This window comes from Notolepis coatsorum, assembly GCF_963971535.1.
Source record: "Notolepis coatsorum genome assembly, chromosome: 9".
NCBI classification, from domain to species: Eukaryota; Metazoa; Chordata; class Actinopteri; order Aulopiformes; family Paralepididae; genus Notolepis; species Notolepis coatsorum.
Genome location: NC_140173.1, coordinates 32,400,777 through 32,422,718, shown reverse-complemented (window position 1 = coordinate 32,422,718; position 21,942 = coordinate 32,400,777). Strand labels below are relative to the sequence as shown.

Here is a 21,942-nt window from a genome sequence, read left to right as displayed (position 1 = left end):
AGTATGGGAATTAGGTAGATTTTCATGACTGCAACATCATCACCTGTGTTTATACTATACTAAGTTGAGTCTCTAGGTGTGGTCAGAGTCCTCTCTAGGCATTTGCATTGTCTTTCAGCTCCACATCGTCCTCAGCTGATTTTCGTGTTCAAATGTAGATTTTGGGGTCTCAATTTAAATGATTGTAGCTGGTCTCACTTTGTGCTTTGTCTGTGTTCAGATGCAAATCACTGGAGTTTCAGCTTTTGTGATACAATGTGTTTACACCCATTCTGCATCTTGACCCAGAGCCAGATCTCTTGGTTGTCTGTAAATACAAACACATGTTAATTTTCCACTCTTTTCTAAGACCATCTGAGTGGGTTCTCCTTGATTGTCTGTGAGCTTAACAAAACATCAGCTATTTCTCATCCATCCCGTTCTAGGATGTAATGATAGTGTTATCATTTATCAATCATATCGCATATGTACACAAGCATCATATGAATGTGGAACCACACATTTTGAATCATGTTTAAAATGTCTTACAATGGAAAGGGCTAGTTATCTTTCATTGGTTCTTTAGATAAACACATTAACTCAAGTGAATATAACCTAAACATCTTACTTTTAAACATGATCTATGTTGTTTGTGCCCAAGTTTGTACTTTGCTGTAACTGAGATGATAGTTGTGTATATGTACAGTTTCTACGTCAAATGACTCCCTTTTCTTGACTCCTTTTGTATCACAAACAGTACTGAATTTGCAAATCTGGTATGTCATAAATGTACAGATGTAGCAGTACTGACTATCTGTATGTCATGTATGTCATAATATGTCCTGATAAATTGAAAATGGGGGACCCTGATGTAAACAAATCTGGTATTGAAAATGGGGGACCCTGATGTAAACAAGACTAAAGTCTCTCTCTGGTCTGCATCCCCTTAACAATTGTGTGTTGAGCTGTGCTGTATTGTACCTATTCTGCAATCTGTTAATAATGTTTTCAATCAATCAATCAAAGCATCTATATTTATGATTTTCATACTCACCGAGGAAAGCTGTTTGTGTTGACGTTGGTTCCTGAGGCTGTAGCACGTTACGTGTCGTTAATGCAATGTTCGGTTCGTTTCTCCGGTGGTCTGGGATAATGCAATCCTGGAAACACTCTTCTGCATCTCGCCACCGCAACTCAACACTTTCCAATAGCAGCGCGCACATACATATACAAATAAAACATATACTGCACGTGGATTTCATATACCTTCGGCCTTGGGCATATTAAACTTTACGTTTGCCTATGGATAGTTTAATATAAAATCATAACTTAACGGCGCGCATAGCGTCACGTCATTGCTCCATGCGACGTTCGTGTGTTCTCATTCGCCTCGGAAATAACGCTTTGCAATTCATACAGTATTTTTCCCACGAGCTCTCAATAGCCTGGAATTCCTATACCAGCGTTTTGTTACCGAATGAACGCGCCTGTGCATATGTGAAACGTAAACAAACTGAAACGATAAAACTATACTTCCCCAAATGGTTGTTCCCGTGGGCCGGTTCCGGAAATTACTATCCTAGTTTGTTCCCGTGAACTGCACTTCAATGTTATTCTTTGTATAACGGTAACTCGTCTCTCAATGCTCGTCGCGCTATCCGCAGCCGGTTCTTGGCTCAATAAAGCAACGCGACGGGTCCTATAATACTTGTGCACATACAAACGAGACTTAAACAGACAAACAAACATTAATACATATAAGTTAACGTGTGTATATATCTGACTGTATCGGATCGCTGTACGTTTAGTCGGCCAACATCTGTTGCGACAAGGCATTTATCCCTTGATTTAACTACACATCGTTATTAAAGTCATAACGACCGAACCTGACTTCGAAATTTACCAGCGATATATTAGATTATATATACCTTTTAATCACACTCACGGTCCCTTCGACCTGCGACTCGTTAAATGTACATTCACGTACTCCCGAGACAGGTCATCTTCCCGCTATCTGTATAATCAATTGGAATTCAATCCAAATACATCGTTTTCAGGAATGGAAGATATTGTGGGCTTAGTTTGAGGTTGAAACAATGAATATTATGACGCTACTCTGGTAATTAATAGGTTCCAATAGAGTAGCGTTTTCCAAGGATATCACATCATAATAAGCCCACGTTTCTTGCCTTGTTGCCTATATTTTAGCCTGCATCAGCTAGACTTGGGTTAGCAAACCAACAACCTTATTTTGTGCCCTAACTTTCGGTTTGGCAACAGCCAAATCCGGGAATAGCACAACAACCCATCCTCTCAGAACATCTGTCCAGATAAGGACCCAGGTACACGCGTTTCCCCGGTACGATTCTCAATACAGATCAGATATATTAATGCACATTATTCTTACTCAGCCATGATCTCAATATTTGACAACATTCTGTAATATTCACCTGGCACAGAGAAAAGCGGGAAGGTTTTAATTCCTTTCCATACATTTTTGGTCGACCATCCTATTATACTCACTTTTCTCTGTATAGTTGAAATGATACAGCACGCCGGGAGGACGCAAAAAGTCCGTCACAAGTTCGTAGACGCCAATTGTGGGATATTAGTGGATATCCTGATGAAGAATGTCTCAGTCAACCGAGGCTTGGATAATAACAAGGGTTTATTAACCAAACAGATAGAATACATAGAGAGAATGGCTGAGGGGCTCTCCCCAGGTAGTCAGCTGAAGTGACCCAGGTAAAAGACCTCGATAGATCTCGGGAGGAGACCTATATAGTTAACAAGGGGGGGATGTGGTCCCATTTGATAGGTCAGATGGGGGGGAGGGGGTACAGGTTTGGGGGACACAGGGGAGGGGGGTGATTCCACAGAGAGGGGGGGGGGGCACAGGTAAGGGGAACATATTTACATGAGGACATATTATACCACAGCACCCTGTTCGCTCGGAAGTGCGACGTCATTGCCTGGATCCAGTCCTCTACGGACAGCTCTCCCCTCTCTTTCTCCCCCCCGAACTCGCTACATTTTCTCTCTCATTGGACGTACACAGTCGGGGGGGCCGCGCGGGGTTCGCGGCCGTCCCTGTCGAGGGCGGCCTAGGCTTTTTCTATGGCCAGCGCCTGTCGGTCCAGGAGGCCGGCTTGGACGTGGGCTCGGTTCTTCAGAGCCCTCACCTGTGCGGTCAGGTTTTCCATCGTTTTGGCCTCCTCCTCCTCCTCCTCCTCCTCCTCCTCCTCCTCTTCTACCTCGGCGTCGGCGTCTTGGGCGTTTCGTTGCTCCCTTAGGGCTGCCTGAGCGTAGCGCTTCTCTTGGAGTGCCTGTTCGGTCAACTCCCTCACCGCTTCGGTTTGCTGCTTCAGTAGTGCCGCCTGGGCGTCGCACCTCTCTTGGAGTGCCTCGCACCTTGGCGCCATTTCCTGCGCGGCGCGGGTCTGCTCTTCGGACATCGTGGTTTCCCTCTACTGGTCAAGTTCAAGGAAGTAAGTTAGGATGTTGATCCTGTTTGTGACGCCAAATGTAGCAGGGTGGATTATCCCTGCTTTATGGGAGTGGTTGTACACGGCCACCTGGTAGCGGGATGCAGCAGAGCCGAGTCTAGCTGGACCCCCGTCTTTAGGCCAGGAATGTCGAAAAGGAGGTCGAGCAGCAGGAGCGGATGGGGCCTAGGATTCACTGACCTAGGGGTGGTACTCTGGTCCTTCTTGCCCTCCAGGGCGATCAGCAGTAGCTCCCCACACACCCTCACTTCCCCCAATACTTCCTTAGCCCTCCCACACCTGATGGCAGTAAGATGGATAATATTTTCGCTCCCCAAAGCAGTACCCTTCCTTCTATGACCTGAATTATGGACAGAGGTGGGGAAGGGGTTAAATAAGGATAAACATTACCCGGGCAAAAAGGGTTAAGACACAGACTCAGTAACAGACACACACACAGTGCTCCCATTCAGTATTTGTTTAGTGTTTCAAGTCTGATTCCAGTTACAATTAAATACAGTCTCCTTCAAGGTAATTACCCCCTGGGCACCAAGTGCTCTCGCTCTGTAACACAGACTAACGTGCTTCCCACAATGGGCTAGACACAGTCCCTTTAAGGGTTTACATATACTGTTCCACGACTCCAAATGTGGGGAGAGAGGGGAGGAAAAGGGAAGGAATAAAAGGGTTCACTGAATGGGAATTTTATAAAGGAACACACATGTTATTACACTCAAAAGAAATTAACAGTGGTACCACAGTTAGCAAATAAAACTTGGGGCGCCCCTTTTACACTGCTACTCCAGTGTGCATTCAAAGCACTGTTTATCTTCACTCTACAGAGCTTGCTCCACACAGTGTACTGTCTACCGAACACTGCTACTTATCCAAGATGGTGGGCCCAAACTCAGCACCGCTAGTCCGGGTGCTAAGATGGCCGACGGAGATCCCACGATAACAGCCAACGGGGCGGAGTGGGTGCTGGGGCAGGTGCTGGTGGCAACGGCTTGAAGATGCTGGAGGGGGTGCAGTGTAGTGGCGTCCTCTGCTGGGCTGAAGAGGGAGGTTCGTCGCGCGTGCTAATACTGTAAGGCTCGCCTAAACACAGCTAAACTGCGGGCCGTAGTGCACCCTCCTACTAGAACGCCTATATACACAACTACCGTGAGGTATATCCCTCGCACGCTTGTTTCCACGGGGCTCTCCGGTGCTGACGTGCGACCTCGTCTATGTCCCACGCCGAAGAGAAAGACACTCCCCGTTGCACCTTGCAATGACTGATTTCTTCTTCTCTCGATATCCTTCCTGCCCCGCGAGCACCACCACCGCCGCCTGCCGGCAATTGTAATCCTGTCTCGCTATGAAGCCAATGTTATGAAGGAGTGATCAAAGAGAACAGCACGTTAAATGTCCACAACGTCTTCGTGAACACAAGAATGCAAAAGATTACGTTAGCCAATCTGAATAACAACCAGACATATTCAGGTTGCTACATTTAGAACACACAGGACTTTCTCTCTCTCTCAATGTATAGTATCTACCTCTCTCTCTCTCTATTAGACAGACAGACACACACACACACACACACACAAACACACACACACACAAACAAACATGTGCGTCACCTTCGTCACTGAACACTGATCTCTCCACACACATGAAAACACACACATACACACACACACACACACACACACACACACACACACACACACACACACACACACACACACACACACACACACACACACTACACACCCTCACTTACACTCTCTCACACACCCCACACACAAATACACTACAAAAAGGTCACTGTATATTTGTATATTATTGTATATAAAATAATAAAAAATTATAAAACTCTTGTATCTTGTATCTTGTATTACTCATTGCCTTTATCTCTTAAGTTTAGCATTATCTTTTATTCTTATTACTTTTTTATCATGTCTATTCTATTTTATTATCTATTCTATTTTATTAGTTGAATTTTTGCACAATCGAGGCGGGCATGGCCACCTACATTTCACTGCACGTCTCGTGTACGACGTATATGTGACAAACAAAACTCTTGAATCATGAATCCTTTGCCTTAGTCACCATCAAACACTATCTGACACCAGGTTAATGTTTGTCCGGGGAGCAGCAGAGCCGTGTGAACAGAATGTGTGTATCTGTCTGAGGTTACTCGTGGTTAACTCAAACACCATAACTACTCTCCATAAAGTCACAGAAGACATACACTGAACACACACACGTGAGCACGCACACTACTCATTCACTTCCTCTCGAACTAGAGGAAAGGTTGCCCTGGCCCTGTATGAAATTAACTTGAGCCCCTTGATAGCCTCCTCATATACTTAATCTCTCACTGAGAGCTGCTCAAGTGAATCCAAATCCTGAATTAAAAACATTGAACCGTTGAAGTGGCCTCTGCTCCCTCTCTCTCAAATCATCTCCCTTTCTCTGCTGATAGCATCCCCCCTCTCTCTCTCTCTCTCTCTCTCTCTCTCTCTCTCTCTCTCTCTCTCTCTCTCTCTCTCTCTCTCTCCCTCCCTCCCTCTCTCTCTCTCTCTCTCTCTCTCTCTCTCTCTCTCTCTCTCTCTCTCTCTCTCTCTCTAAGCCTTGTCATTAACTTCTCCTGCTAAGCTGTCAGAGTAGGCAGCGATATGGGTGGCTGATATTAAAGTCATTGGGGAGGGGGTGGGATTGGGAGCCGCCGCATGTTAATTGAAGCAGGGCAGGTGAAGGAGGGTTCGCTGGGTTTAAGGCGCATAATCTCAACATACATTTATAATAAGGGGGCGGCTAAGTGGCGCAGTGGGCAAGGCGCTCGCCACTAACGCAGGAGATGCTGGGTTTCGAGCCCCTGGGCTTTTTTTTGGATGTTCTGATTTAACTTTGGATGATGAGAAACTGCACCTATTCAAGATATTTGCCAAAAGCCAAAAGCAGTGTATTGTATTAAGCATCCTTAAAAAAAATTGCATTCGGGGAGCTCCAGTAGCTCACCGCGTACCTCGAACGCTATTTCGGCGTCGGGGACAACCGGTTGCGCGTCACGGATCTGGGGTACACGAGTTCGACTCCCGGACTCGCCGTATTTTCTCAGAGTGTCTTTCCCCCGATCTATACCCATTCAACCTGTCTCTGTCGGTCATACTTGACCAGAAAAAGCGATAAACGCTAAAAGAAACCAGCTGACTGGTCAAAGTTTAAAAAAAATAAATAAATTGCATTCTGCAAGAAAAACAACATGTTTCTTTTGTTTTCTCTAAAAAGTGACATTTTCAGATGGGAGGTTTTGCATTTCAGCCATCGATACGACCTATTTTTCTGTTCTCTTCTCTCTCTCTCTCTCTCTCTCTCTCTCTCTCTCTCTCTCTCTCTCTCTCTCTCTCTCTCTCTCTCTCTCTCTCTCTCTCTTTCTATCTCTATCTGTCTGTCTCTCTCTCTTTTTCTCTCTTTCTCTGTCTGTCTGTCTGTCTGTCTGTCTGTCTGTCTGTCTGTCTGTCTGTCTGTCTGTCTCTCTCTCTCTCTCTCTCTCTCTCTCTCTCTCTCTCTCTCTCTCTCTCTCTCTCTCTCTCTCTCTCTCTCAGGAACATACACTAGTTTGGAACATACACATATTTTGTTTATAATACAGTTGTCCATGGTGCTGTTTCATTCAAAAACCTTTTTATTTAACTTTGTTTAATACCATTGCAAGGATATTTTATTCAACTAACTATATATTTTACATAGACGATGGTATATAGTACAAATCCACACATTTGCATGAATCCATGACGTGTATACCTTCATATTCTTTAAACAGCTTCCAGCCCTAAGTCAGACCAGTCAGAGAGAGAGAGAGAGAGAGAGAGAGAGAGAGAGAGAGAGAGATGAGAGAGAGAGAGAGAGAGAGAGAGGGAGGGAGAGAGAGAGAGAGAGAGAGAGAGAGAGAGAGAGAGAGAGAGAGAGAGAGAGATGAGAGAGAGAGAGAGAGAGAGAGAGAGAAGAGAGAGGAGAGAGAGAGAGAGAGAGAGAGAGAGAGAGAGAGAGAGAGAGAGAACAGAAAAAAATAGGTCGTATCGATGGCTGAAATGCAAAACCTCCCATCTGAAAATGTCACTTTTTAGAGAAAACAAAAGAAACATGTTGTTTTCTTGCAGAATGCAATTTTTTTTAAGGATGCTTAATACAATACACTGCTTTGGAGAGGAGAGAGAGAGAGAGAGAGAGAGAGAGCGAGAGAGAGAGAGAGAATACAGTTATATACTACCAATTCACATTGACCATTTGACCCTTACCCCAGATCTCTTAGGTAAGAGTTAATATCCATCTCTCAGAGGTAGAGTTCTGTATATTATGGTCTGTTCACGTGTGTCCTTCTTCCAGGTTCACAAATCCCATAATCCCTTTCTTCTTATCTATTGTTGGAGCGTTGCACGGTGAGGCTGTTTTTAATCTGTTTTTAATTCACATTGCGATCAAATTCTTTCCTCCACAACGTGGCCACTGGAGGGAATAAAAGACGACCAAGGTTCAACTCTGTTATTCTAAGCTCTCAGATTCATATTCAAACACGGCTTCTGGCCACGACCGGGAAGAAACCTGTGCTGCCAAGAGCAACACCACTCTTTCAGTTGAGATAATGTTATGAACACTGGCACATAACTACCGAGAAACTAAAAAGAATATATAAATATTGACAGTTATATCAACAGCGGTGTAATCTCACTGGGAACACTGTAAATATCTCAACAACAATGATACATATAACCTCTTTCCCTGTTCCCTTCTCATTCTCTCTCTCTCCATCCCTCCATCCAGAGTGATAACTTGTTGAGCTACCTGACAGTGGAAGAGACTCTGACCTATGTAGCCCAGCTGGCCCTGCGGAGGCATTCTGCTGAGGGCATCAGGAAGAAGGTGAGTGGGCATAAGGCTGCAGTAGGCTGGATCCCATTTACACAGGTCTAGCCCCTCAGGCCTCACCTAGCCCCTCCACCCTAGTCCCCTCAGGCCTCACCTAGCCCCTCCACCCTAGTCCCCTCAGGCCTCACCTAGCCCCTCCACCCTAGCCCCTCACCCTAGTCCCCTCAGACCTCACCCTCAGCCCTCACTCTAGCCCCTCAGCCCTCACCCTCAGCCCTCACTCTAGCCCCTCAGCCCTCACTCTAGCCCCTCAGCCCTCACCCTCAGCCCTCACTCTAGCCCCTCAGCCCTCACTCTAGCCCCTCAGCCCTCACTCTAGCCCCTCAGCCCTCACTCTAGCCCCTCAGCCCTCACCCTCAGCCCTCACTCTAGCCCCTCAGCCCTCACCCTCAGCCCTCACTCTAGCCCCTCAGCCCTCACTCTAGCCCCTCAGCCCTCACCCTCAGCCCTCACTCTAGCCCCTCAGCCCTCACCCTCAGCCCTCACTCTAGCCCCTCAGCCCTCACTCTAGCCCCTCAGCCCTCACTCTAGCCCCTCAGCCCTCACTCTAGCCCCTCAGCCCTCACCCTCAGCCCTCACTCTAGCCCCTCAGCCCTCACTCTAGCCCCTCAGCCCTCACTCTAGCCCCTCAGCCCTCACACTAGCCCCTCAGCCCTCACTCTAGCCCCTCAGCCCTCACTCTAGCCCCTCAGCCCTCACTCTAGCCCCTCAGCCCTCACTCTAGCCCCTCAGACCTCAGACCTCACTCTAGCCCCTCAGCCCTCACTCTAGCCCCTCAGCCCTCACTCTAGCCCCTCAGCCCTCACTCTAGCCCCTCAGCCCTCACTCTAGCCCCTCAGCCCTCACTCTAGCCCCTCAGCCCTCTGATACAAGATCTATGGTTTGGACTCAGACAGAATGGGTTCAACACTAGATTAAAAGGGTCTAGCTTTAGTTATTTAGGCTGCAGCACACAAGTCTTGATCAAACTCTTTCATCATAGATTTTTCAAAGGCTTTCTTGGGACATTCAAATCATGAACTTTGGTCTGTACGAAGGCAGCCAAGGCAGATATCAAAGAGATGAGTATAATTTGGTTGGGACATGTTATTGTAAGGCAGACCTTTGAACCGATCCAAATTCCCTTCAAGTCAAGTCAAGTCAAGAGTTTTATTTGTCACGGCATACGAGTATACAATGAAATGCGGGTGGTCTTGCCCGCAACGATGTGCAATACAGTGGGTACAACATATAATAGAATCCAATACAAAAAACATTGTGCAATAACAGGTAACAGGTAACATGGTGTGACATCAAAATCGGTATCTGTACATAGTTATTTACAGAGCATATAGGACATGCTAGGTAGCTTTGGTAGTGCAATACACTGTTACTGTTGCTAATACTGATTTAAAGTGGCCTTTCCTTTTGGCAATAAGTGTGAGTGTGTGCGCATGAGTGTGTGCCAGCTCATGTCCCTTGGCCCTACTCGTTATGGGACGTTATACAAGTTCCTGCTTTGTATTTAAAATAATGCCTGCACAGATTAGCCCCTCCCCCTCTCAAGGAGTTCATCCACGAGAAAAGGAACACTGGATTAGCCACTAGGTCAAACACCAGAGGGGATTGTGAGGTCCATTTTAGAAAGACCGCCTTTAGCTAAAATGTTCTATCGATAAAGGGAAGTGGAACATGGAACAGCCTTCCGGTCCGCGTGAATATTAAAGGCAACCAACTTGTGTTCAGCTTTTCTCTGATTGGCCACGTCCCCACGCCGCTAGCCCGCCCCCTTTTGCCGCGAGCGCAAGCGGCAGGAACCTTCAAGTTCCCTGGTGCAAAATAAATCTGGTAGTTGGTTTATGATGTTAATTAATAATAAACACTGTTAGGACTCTTAATAATAAACACTGTTAGGACTATCTGACTCTTAATAATAAACACTGTTAGGACTATCTGACTCTTACTAATAAACACTGTTAGGACTATAAACACTGTGCGGACTATCTGACTCTTAATAATAAACACTGTTAGGACTATCTCGATTCACGCGTCACTACTGTAACTAGAAACTCTGGGTGTCACTGTACATCAGTGTGGAACTGTACGCTGTAACGTTATATGTTATTTCTCCAGTGGAGGCTGCTGAAGCGCCAGATGTGGTGGTTTGTCCCCGTGCGCCGCCGCCGGCTTGACGCAGCAGCGGCCGTGCTCCGTTGTAGAAGCCCTTAAATGACAGAGCTCTCATATTTTGCGAATGCATAAACTATATCTTAAATTATGGCTATGTGTCTAATATGGCTGTCGCTTATCAATGACTTCGCGACAGCCATATTAGACACATAGCCATAATTTAAGATATAGTTTATGCATTCGCAAATATGAGAGCTCTGTCATTGAAGTGGGTGGTGGCAGCGTTACTAACAGCGTTCACCCTGATGTAAAGTAGCGATTTTTATTGTTTTGTCATGACAAACCAATTACATAATCCCAACATATGTGTAAAGAAACAACATATTCCAGTTAACGGTATATTTTTTTAATGATTCATTACGGTATAAATTAGGTTAACTGGAGCTGCGTATTGCTGGCTCTCATATTTGCGAATACAATAGCGTTCACCCTGATGTAAACAATTCTACAACGGAAGACGGCCGCTGCAACTCTCTGCCGCGCGGCAGCGCGGTCACGTGGCCAATCAGAGAAACGCTGAACGCAAGGCTGAACACAAGTTGGTTGCCTTTAATACTCACGCTTCCGGTCCCCTTAACACTTTGACTGCCCAAGCTTAATTCCTTTTTACCCCCTTGAATGCCCAAGGCCACTTCAATGTTAACGTTAATATCGCCTAATCTGTTACGAGTGTGCTTCTTCGGCATGGTGAACCCAGGTAGCAGAGTGAATCCGATGAGAGATGAGACAGGAGTCGACGTGGTGACGATACAGTGTTTACTTTCACAAGACAGGATACAATACACGACTGACAAACACAGGTAACATTTAACAATGAACCAGCAAGTGCATGCTGGCCCAGAACACTTAAATACAAACACTAATTAGACACAGAGGGTAATTACTAACAGGACACAGGTGTGGTAGACAGAACTAACAGAATACAGAGCACACAGGGGGAACAATAACAATTGTACAAACTGAGACAAACGAGAACATATTTACAAAACACAGACAGGGGAACACAAAACGAACACAATGGAAACAACAATGACAACATAGACAAAGAACATAACAAATATAAATGGCAGATGAGAATGTTAAGTAGGTGTGTGTGAGCTGATGCCAGATCTGCCACATCTGGCTCAGCCCACCGGTTGCCAATGTTATGTTGTGAAGGGTATTGATGGGGGGTTGTGAGTGTCTGAGTCCTGGACCAACCGAACCGGGCGGAGGGTTGCCGGTTGGTCCCACAGGACCGGGGGAAGTGTTACACTAATCTATGTTTTAAATTATGGCTATGTGTCTAATCTGCCCGTCGCATTATCAATGACCTATTTCCAGTCAACATTGTCGAAGCAGATTGTTTTTTTATCGGTTCATTTCCGTTTCATAGCATTTAGAAAACCCCTCGTTTTCACGGAGAAAAAAGAGGTTTCCATGATAATCGCCTTTTACTGGAATATTCTAGAACGTTGTCATTGTTTGGCCTATTTATGAATCATTTTCAAATAAACGCTAGATTATCGATAGTATATGTGTATGCATGCACGCTTGTGGCGCGCGCTGAAAATCCCTTCTCCTATTTCCTGACGGCGCGCATAGTCAAACAGCCATATCACATAATCACATAAAAGCTTATATATCTGTGAAAACGGGTCTGATTATCCTTAGACTTGTAACATAGATGCCTTACCTGAGATCAGATGGTATCCAAATGGATTATTCCAATTCCTGATCGCCATTCGAAAAAATTGATATTTTTATTGATTCACCGTGTATACTGTAAAACACATATTCCCCGCTGCTCTGAGAGTCCAGCATGAAGCTGGTAGATGCCGGCTGCGTGAGTGAGAAGTAAAATGTGGTTTTTTTTCTCGTTCATTTTCATTGAGTTCAATCCAAAAGGGTGAATTATCACCTGGGAGACGATAGGGGGCGCTTTTTTCACATCTGAGCGCCTGAGGTAGCTGAATTTCCAACGGTAGACTTGGTTGATGAAATATGATTTCAGATAAAAAAAATAAAAAAAAAGAGAAAATACGAGAATTCTCATGAGTGGGCATTCAACCCGTGGGGGGTAAACCCGAGAAATCTCGGGCGTGGCATGCAAAGTGTTAAGGGATTGTACCACCCTGTCCACCTTTGTTTTATGTTAGGACTACGGGTGCAAATTAGCCCTGTGATATTCCCGGCATATTTACGTCCCTATCATGCTGTGATGTTATGCATACACTCATGTAAATGATGTTCATTAATTTGCATTGTCCTTAATTAAACAAATCTTAATCTTAATCTTACTCCAAGTTCTGGAGCGCCCTTGACTGGGTAGTGGCCCTTCAGAACGGAGAGCTCTACACGGGGTAGGGGGTAGAAATATACCTAAGAAATGGGCCACCACTCATTACAGAAACAGCCACATGCAGGTCAAAACATATACATCTCTCATTGAGGCGAATGACACCTGTGGTGCGTCAACCTTGAGGAACCCGTGTGACGCAGGCGGCTGGGTGGCGCAGCGGTCTAAGCGCTCGTCACCAACGCGTGAGACACCGGTATCGAATCCGGCTGTCAGCGTTGCCCTCCGGCTTGGGCCGGCCGTCATACTGACTCAATTGGCAGAGTCAGCGGGAGGGAAGTCGATGGGTGGTAATCTGGTCGTTGTAAACAGCGACTCCTACAGGTCGGTCAGGGCGCCTGCACAGCAGAGACAGGAGATGGCGGGGGCCGTGTGAGCCTCCCACACGTTACTCCTCGCCAATGAGAGTCCGCACTGGCAGGTGAAAAGAAGTGACTGGCTGCCTCCACATGTATCGGAGGGGACATGTGATGGGCTTCTATCCTCCCTACGACCGGCCAGTGGGGGGCACATGCGAGCAACGATCAGGACAGGGGAGGGAGAATTGGCACAAGAGGAAATTGGGATGGGAGAAAAATCACAGAAAAAGGAGGAGAAAAAATAGAAGAAAAATAGAAGAAAATAAAAATAGATATAAAAAAAAAGAAGAACACATAGCAGAACAACATATGATACAAACATCTCTCGTCTGACTTCCCAGGAGTCACAGGAAGTTCTAACAAAGACTCTAATCTGGCTTCTTGCTACTTGTATCTCAGCCTCTCTATGATGTCGTTGCTAGTTGACCTCTTGAACCCTAACCCGTGACCTCTTGACCCCTGTCCCGTCCAGGTGTCCGCGGTGATGTCGGAGCTGAGCCTGAGCCACGTGGCTCACAGCGTCATCGGAGGCCGCGTTTTCCCAGGGATTTCTGGGGGAGAGCGGAGGAGGGTCTCCATCGCCAGTCAGCTGCTTCAGGACCCCAGTGAGTGCCTACTGTACACGGGGCTGTCTAAGGACGTGCCTGTGCAGAATTACAGGCCAGCAGATGTATGCAGTGGCAGATGTATGCAGCTCAAAAAAGGCCGGAACATAGCTTTACATTGCAATATGGTTTTATTGTAGAAGTCCAGGGTTTTAAATCCTATTATACATTTACATTTAGTCATTTAGCTGAACGCTTTTATCCAAAGCGACTTACAAGTTCTGTACGACAAGTCAACAGGAAGGGCACAACTCTATCAGCTGAGTATTATTATAGATAGACATGTGGTGAACAAGGTGACCCGGTGATTAGTAGGGGTGTAACGATGCATCGATTAATCGGAATGCATCGATTGTGACGATTCAACTGCATCGATTTGAAAATGTTAGAATAGTTTATAATCGAATATATATATATATTTTTTTTTTAATGTTTTTTTGTGTGTATTGACCTATAGTCCATTCATGCTGAGTGAATCAGTTCCCCCAGCCACACCCTCCCTAGACTGACAGAGGAGACATGTGGTAGTCTACTCCCTCCCCAGACTGACAGAGGAGACAGGTGGTAGTCTACACCCTCCCCAGACCGACAGAGGAGACATGTGATAGTCTACACCTTCCCCAGATCGACAGAGGAGACATGTGATAGTCTACACTTTCCCCAGACCGACAGAGGAGACATGTGGTAGTCTACACCTTCCCCAGACTGACAGAGGAGACATGTGGTAGTCTACACCCTCCCCAGACCGACAGAGGAGACATGTGGTAGTCTACACGCTTCCTAGACTGACAGAGGAGACATGTGGTAGTCTACACCCTCCCCAGACTGACAGAGGAGACATGTGGTAGTCTACACCCTCCCCAGACCGACAGAGGAGACATGTGGTAGTCTACACGCTCCCTAGACTGACAGAGGAGACATGTGGTAGTCTACACCCTCCCCAGACTGACAGAGGAGACACATGGTAGTCTACACCCTCCCCAGACTGACAGAGGAGACATGTGGTAGTGTACACCCTCTCCAGACCGACAGAGGAGACATGTGGTAGTCTACACCCTCCCCAGACCGACAGAGGAGACAGGTGGTAGTCTACACCCTCCCCAGACCGACAGAGGAGACATGTGGTAGTCTACACCCTCTCCAGACCGACAGAGGAGACATGTGGTAGTCTACACCCTCCCCAGACTGACAGAGGAGACAGGTGGTAGTCTACACCCTCCCCAGACCGACAGAGGAGACATGTGGTAGTCTACACCCTCCCCAGACCGACAGAGGAGACATGTGGTAGTCTACACCCTCCCCAGACCCACAGAGGAGACATGTGGTAGTCTACACCCTCCCCAGACCGACAGAGGAGACAGGTGGTAGTCTACACCCTCCCCAGACCGACAGAGGATACATGTGGTAGTCTACACCCTCCCCAGACCGACAGAGGAGACATGTGATAGTCTACACCCTCCCCAGACCGACAGAGGAGACATGTGATAGTCTACACCCTCCCCAGACCGACAGAGGAGACATGTGATAGTCTACACCCTCCCCAGAAGAGTAGAGCAGACCGTGACACACGTGGGCAGTGTAGCAGTGGCTCAGGAGGTAGAGCGGTCGTCTGGTAATCAGAAGGTTGGGGTTAGACAGTGGCTCAGGAGGCAGAGCGGTCGTCTGGTAATCAGAAGGTTGGGTTTAGACAGTGTCTCAGGAGGCAGAGCGGTCGTCTGGTAATCAGAAGGTTGGGGTTAGACAGTGGCTCAGGAGGTAGAGCGGTCGTCTGGTAATCAGAAGGTTGGGGTTAGACAGTGGCTCAGGAGGTAGAGCGGTCGTCTGGTAATCAGAAGGTTAGTGTTAGACAGTGGCTCAGGAGGTAGAGCGGTCGTCTGGTAATCAGAAGGTTGGGGTTAGACAGTGGCTCAGGAGGTAGAGCGGTCGTCTGGTAATCAGAAGGTTGGGGTTAGACAGTGGCTCAGGAGGTAGAGCGGTCGTCTGGTAATCAGAAGGTTGGGGTTAGACAGTGGCTCAGGAGGTAGAGCGGTCGTCTGGTAATCAGAAGGTTGGGGTTAGACAGTGGCTCAGGAGGTAGAGCGGTCGTCTGGTAATCAGAAGGTTAGTGTTAGACAGTGTCTCAGGAGGTAGAGCGGTCGTCTGGTAATCAGAAGGTTGGGGTTAGACAGTGGCTCAGGAGGTAGAGCGGTCGTCTGGTAATCAGAAGGTTGGGGTTAGACAGTGGCTCAGGAGGTAGAGCAGTCGTCTGGTAATCTGAAGGTTCCCGGTTCAATCCTGACCCCTAACTGTTTGTGTGTGTGAGTGAATGTGTGAATGTGAGGTACAGTATAAGTTGTGAAGAGCTTTGGATCAAAGCGCTACAGTTTATAAATGAAGTCCAGTAATAAGTAATACGTCTATATGAAACACATTCCTAATCACCCTGTGTGTAATATGTCTATATGAAACACATTCCTAATCACCCTGTGTGTAAAAATGGTGATAAGAGCACTCCAAATCCAAAATAGATACACAAGTAAGAGAAAGAAAAATATGTATTGATTACATTGGGTACATTGACTACATCATTGAGTACATTGACTACATCATTGAGTACATTGACTATATCATTGAGTACATTGACTACATCATTGAGTACATTGACTACATCATTGAGTACATTGACTACATCATTGGGTACATTGAGTACAACATGGCTCATAAAAAGCAAATGAATAGCCTTAGAGAAACATGACAGACGAGGATGCAAAAAAAAGGGATTAACTTAAGAGGATGTGACCTCTAGGGAACAAAAGTTGACCTCAGTCTGTCACCATGAAGTTCACAAAGTCCTAGGAATGGACAGAGAGAAGGATGGAGGGATGGAGGGTTATCACACTACTTTGGAATAAGGCTCACAGTGTCTGCGTGTGTGTGTGTGTGTGTGTGTGTGTGTGTGTGTGTGTGTGTGTGTGTGTGTGTGTGTGTGTGTGTGTGTGTGTGTGTGTGTGTGTGTGTGTGTGTGTGTGTGTGTGTGTGTGTGTGTGTGTGTGTGTGTGTGTGTGTGTGTCCCAGGTGTCGCTTATCAGTCCTGCGGCCCCCCTAGGGAGGGGAGAGGTCTCAGTCCTCATTCAGGATTATACTGGACACACACACACACAGTCACACACACACACACACACACACACACACACAGATGCACACAAGTTGTGGAGTTCCCATTCGCTGCCTTTCCAATCAACCAAGAAATGAATTAATCTCAGAATTAACGCGTGTGCTAATTCCACTCTGCTTTCCGTAATGTAATAGTAAGGACGTGCAATCTTTTAATTGTCCTAATTAGAGCAATTAACTCCAAAAAGGAACTCACTTTATCTTAACAAGCTAAGTTGGTCCCTTTGAGAGGCGCATGTCTCTTAATAAAAGTACACTCACCCCTTTTTAATAAAAAGTTTCTCAAAGTTTAAGCGGTAAAAAAATAAATAACAGAACGTATCAAGTGTCCTGCTTCCTGTTCTCAATGCTCCCTGGTGTGTGACTGAACTCAGCTGATGGTTATCATCATGATGTCACCGCGGTGATGTCATTCTGCAGAGGTGATCTTATTGGACGAGCCCACGACGGGGCTGGACAGCATGACGGCCAATCAGATCGTGGTGCTGCTGGCAGAGCTGGCCAGGAGGGACCGCGTCGTCGTGGTGACCATCCACCAACCACGCTCCGAGCTCTTCAGGGTGGGTCAGTGAGAGAGAGAGAGAGAGAGAGAGAGAGAGAGAGAGAGAGAGAGCGAGAGAGAGAGAGAGAGAGAGAGAGAGAGCAGAGAGAGATGGAGATGGAGAGAGAGAGAGCAGAGAGAGAGAGGGAGAGAGAGAGAGAGAGAGCAGAGAGAGAGGGAGAGAGAGAGAGAGAGAGAGAGAGAGAGAGAGAGAGAGAGAGAGAGAGAGAGAGAGAGAGAGAGATAGGTATATACATAATGACTGATGCCATATGTGTTGTAACCCTCTTGATGACATGCCACCTATTTTAATAGTTTAAATGTTCTTCCTGTGCCCCAGGACAGTTCAGTCAGTATGTTCTTCCTGAGGACAGTTCAGTCAGTATGTTCTTCCTGTGCCCCAGGACAGTTCAGTCAGTATGTTCTTCCTGTGCCCCCGGACAGTTCAGTCAGTATGTTCTTCTTGTGCCCCAGGACAGTTCAGTCAGTATGTTCTTCCTGAGGACAGTTCAGTCAGTATGTTCTTCCTGTGCCCCAGGACAGTTCAGTCAGTATGTGCTTCCTAAGGACAGTTCAGTCAGTATGTTCTTCCTGTGCCCCAGGACAGTTCAGTCAGTATGTGCTTCCTGTGCCCCAGGACAGTTCAGTCAGTATGTTCTTCCTGAGGACAGTTCAGTCAGTATGTTCTTCCTGTGCCCCAGGACAGTTCAGTCAGTATGTTCTTCCTGTGCTCCAGGACAGTTCAGTCAGTATGTTCTTCCTGTGCCCCAGGACAGTTCAGTCAGTATGTTCTTCCTGTGCCCCAGGACAGTTCAGTCAGTATGTTCTTCCTGTGCTCCAGGACAGTTCAGTCAGTATGTTCTTCCCGAGGACAGTTCAGTCAGTATGTTCTTCCTGTGCCCCAGGACAGTTCAGTCAGTATGTTCTCCCTGTGCCCCAGGACAGTTCAGTCAGTATGTTCTTCCTGTGCCCCAGGACAGTTCAGTCAGTATGTTCTTCCTGTGCTCCAGGACAGTTCAGTCAGTATGTTCTTCCTGTGCCCCAGGACAGTTCAGTCAGTATGTTCTTCCTGTGCCCCAGGACAGTTCAGTCAGTATGTTCTTCCCGAGGACAGTTCAGTCAGTATGTTCTTCTTGTGCCCCAGGACAGTTCAGTCAGTATGTTCTTCCTGTGCCCCAGGACAGTTCAGTCAGTATGTTCTTCCTGTGCCCCAGGACAGTTCAGTCAGTATGTTCTTCCTGTGCCCCAGAACAGTTCAGTCAGTATGTTCTTCCTGTGCCCCAGGACAGTTCAGTCAGTATGTTCTTCCTGAGGACAGTTCAGTCAGTATGTTCTTCCTGTGTCCCAGGACAGTTCAGTGAGTATGTTCTTCCTGTGCCCCAGGACAGTTCAGTCAGTATGTTCTTCCTGTGGACAGTTCAGTCAGTATGTTCTACCTGTACCCCAGGACAGTTCAGTCAGTATGTTCTTCCTGTGCCCCAGGACAGTTCAGTCAGTATGTTCTTCCTGTGCCCCAGGACAGTTCAGTCAGTATGTGCTTCCTGTGTCCCAGGACAGTTCAGTCAGTATGTTCTTCCTGTGGACAGTTCAGTCAGTATGTTCTACCTGTGCCCCAGGACAGTTCAGTCAGTATGTGCTTCCTGTGCCCCAGGACAGTTCAGTCAGTATGTTCTTCCTGTGCCCCAGGACAGTTCAGTCAGTATGTTCTCCCTGTGCCCCAGGACAATTCAGTCAGTATGTTCTTCCTGTGCCCCAGGACAGTTCAGTCAGTATGTTCTACCTGTGCCCCAGGACAGTTCAGTCAGTATGTTCTTCCCGAGGACAGTTCAGTCAGTATGTTCTTCCTGTGCTCCAGGACAGTTCAGTCAGTATGTTCTTCCTGTGCTCCAGGACAGTTCAGTCAGTATGTTCTTCCTGTGACCCAGGACAGTTCAGTCAGTATGTTCTTCCTGTGCCCCAGGACAGTTCAGTCAGTATGTTCTTCCTGTGCCCCAGGACAGTTCAGTCAGTATGTTCTTCCTGTGCCCCAGGACAGTTCAGTCAGTATGTTCTCCCTGTGCCCCAGGACAGTTCAGTCAGTATGTTCTCCCTGTGCCCCAGGACAGTTCAGTCAGTATGTTCTTCCTGTGGACAGTTCAGTCAGTATGTTCTACCTGTACCCCAGGACAGTTCAGTCAGTATGTTATTCCTGAGGACAGTTCATTCAGTATGTTCTTCCTGTGTCCCAGGACAGTTCAGTGAGTATGTTCTTCCTGTGCCCCAGGACAGTTCAGTCAGTATGTGCTTCCTGTGCTCCAGGACAGTTCAGTCAGTATGTTCTTCCTGTGGACAGTTCAGTCAGTATGTTCTACCTGTGCCCCAGGACAGTTCAGTCAGTATGTTCTTCCTGTGCCCCAGGACAGTTCAGTCAGTATGTGCTTCCTGTGCTCCAGGACAGTTCAGTCAGTATGTTCTTCCTGAGGACAGTTCAGTCAGTATATTCTTCCTGTGCCCCAGGACAGTTCAGTCAGTATGTTCTTCCTGTGCCCCAGGACAGTTCAGTCAGTATGTTCTCCCTGTGCCCCAGGACAGTTCAGTCAGTATGTTCTTCCTGTGCTCCAGAACAGTTCAGTCAGTATGTTCTTCCTGTGCCCCAGGACAGTTCAGTCAGTATGTTCTTCCTGTGCCCCAGGACAGTTCAGTCAGTATGTTCTTCCTGTGCCCCAGGACAGTTCAGTCAGTATGTTCTTCCCGAGGACAGTTCCGTCAGTATGTTTTTCTTGTGCCCCAGGACAGTTCAGTCAGTATGTTCTTCCTGTGCCCCAGGACAGTTCAGTCAGTATGTTCTTCCTGTGCCCCAGGACAGTTCAGTCAGTATGCTCTTCCTGTGCCCCAGAACAGTTCAGTCAGTATGTTCTTCCTGTGCCCCAGGACAGTTCAGTCAGTATGTTCTTCCTGAGGACAGTTCAGTCAGTATGTTCTTCCTGTGTCCCAGGACAGTTCAGTGAGTATGTTCTTCCTGTGCCCCAGGACAGTTCAGTCAGTATGTTTTTCCTGTGGACAGTTCAGTCAGTATGTTCTACCTGTACCCCAGGACAGTTCAGTCAGTATGTTCTTCCTGTGCCCCAGGACAGTTCAGTCAGTATGTTCTTCCTGTGCCCCAGGACAGTTCAGTCAGTATGTGCTTCCTGTGTCCCAGGACAGTTCAGTCAGTATGTTCTTCCTGTGGACAGTTCAGTCAGTATGTTCTACCTGTGCCCCAGGACAGTTCAGTCAGTATGTGCTTCCTGTGCCCCAGGACAGTTCAGTCAGTATGTTCTTCCTGTGCCCCAGGACAGTTCAGTCAGTATGTTCTCCCTGTGCCCCAGGACAATTCAGTCAGTATGTTCTTCCTGTGCCCCAGGACAGTTCAGTCAGTATGTTCTACCTGTGCCCCAGGACAGTTCAGTCAGTATGTTCTTCCCGAGGACAGTTCAGTCAGTATGTTCTTCCTGTGCTCCAGGACAGTTCAGTCAGTATGTTCTTCCTGTGCTCCAGGACAGTTCAGTCAGTATGTTCTTCCTGTGACCCAGGACAGTTCAGTCAGTATGTTCTTCCTGTGCCCCAGGACAGTTCAGTCAGTATGTTCTTCCTGTGCCCCAGGACAGTTCAGTCAGTATGTTCTTCCTGTGCCCCAGGACAGTTCAGTCAGTATGTTCACCCTGTGCCCCAGGACAGTTCAGTCAGTATGTTCTCCCTGTGCCCCAGGACAGTTCAGTCAGTATGTTATTCCTGAGGACAGTTCATTCAGTATGTTCTTCCTGTGTCCCAGGACAGTTCAGTGAGTATGTTCTTCCTGTGCCCCAGGACAGTTCAGTCAGTATGTGCTTCCTGTGCTCCAGGACAGTTCAGTCAGTATGTTCTTCCTGTGGACAGTTCAGTCAGTATGTTCTACCTGTGCCCCAGGACAGTTCAGTCAGTATGTTCTTCCTGTGCCCCAGGACAGTTCAGTCAGTATGTGCTTCCTGTGCTCCAGGACAGTTCAGTCAGTATGTTCTTCCTGAGGACAGTTCAGTCAGTATGTTCTTCCTGTGCCCCAGGACAGTTCAGTCAGTATGTTCTGCCTGTGCCCCAGGACAGTTCAGTCAGTATGTTCTTCCTGTGCTCCAGGACAGTTCAGTCAGTATGTTCTTCCTGTGCCCCAGGACAGTTCAGTCAGTATGTTCTTCCTGTGCCCCAGGACAGTTCAGTCAGTATGTTCTTCCTGTGCCCCAGGACAGTTCAGTCAGTATGTTCTTCCTGTGCTCCAGGACAGTTCAGTCAGTATGTTCTCCCTGTGCCCCAGGACAGTTCAGTCAGTATGTTCTTCCTGTGCCCCAGGACAGTTCAGTCAGTATGTCTTTCCTGTGCCCCAGGACAGTTCAGTCAGTATGTTCTT

At 47.2% G+C, this 21,942-nt stretch overlaps 1 protein-coding gene across 1 annotated transcript in view; it reads left to right on the top strand.

Annotated features, from left to right (window-relative positions):
- The window catches only part of abcg5 (ATP-binding cassette, sub-family G (WHITE), member 5), a gene marked incomplete at both ends in the record, with an annotated part of 92,134 nt that overhangs the window by 26,397 nt on the left and 43,795 nt on the right, over positions 1 to 21,942 (top strand). Inside the window, 3 exons of the mRNA XM_084321821.1 lie at positions 8,277 to 8,375; positions 13,720 to 13,852; positions 17,426 to 17,565. Coding sequence (XP_084177947.1) covers positions 8,277 to 8,375; positions 13,720 to 13,852; positions 17,426 to 17,565 — 372 coding nt within the window. The remainder of the gene's footprint in view (positions 1 to 8,276; positions 8,376 to 13,719; positions 13,853 to 17,425; positions 17,566 to 21,942) is intronic.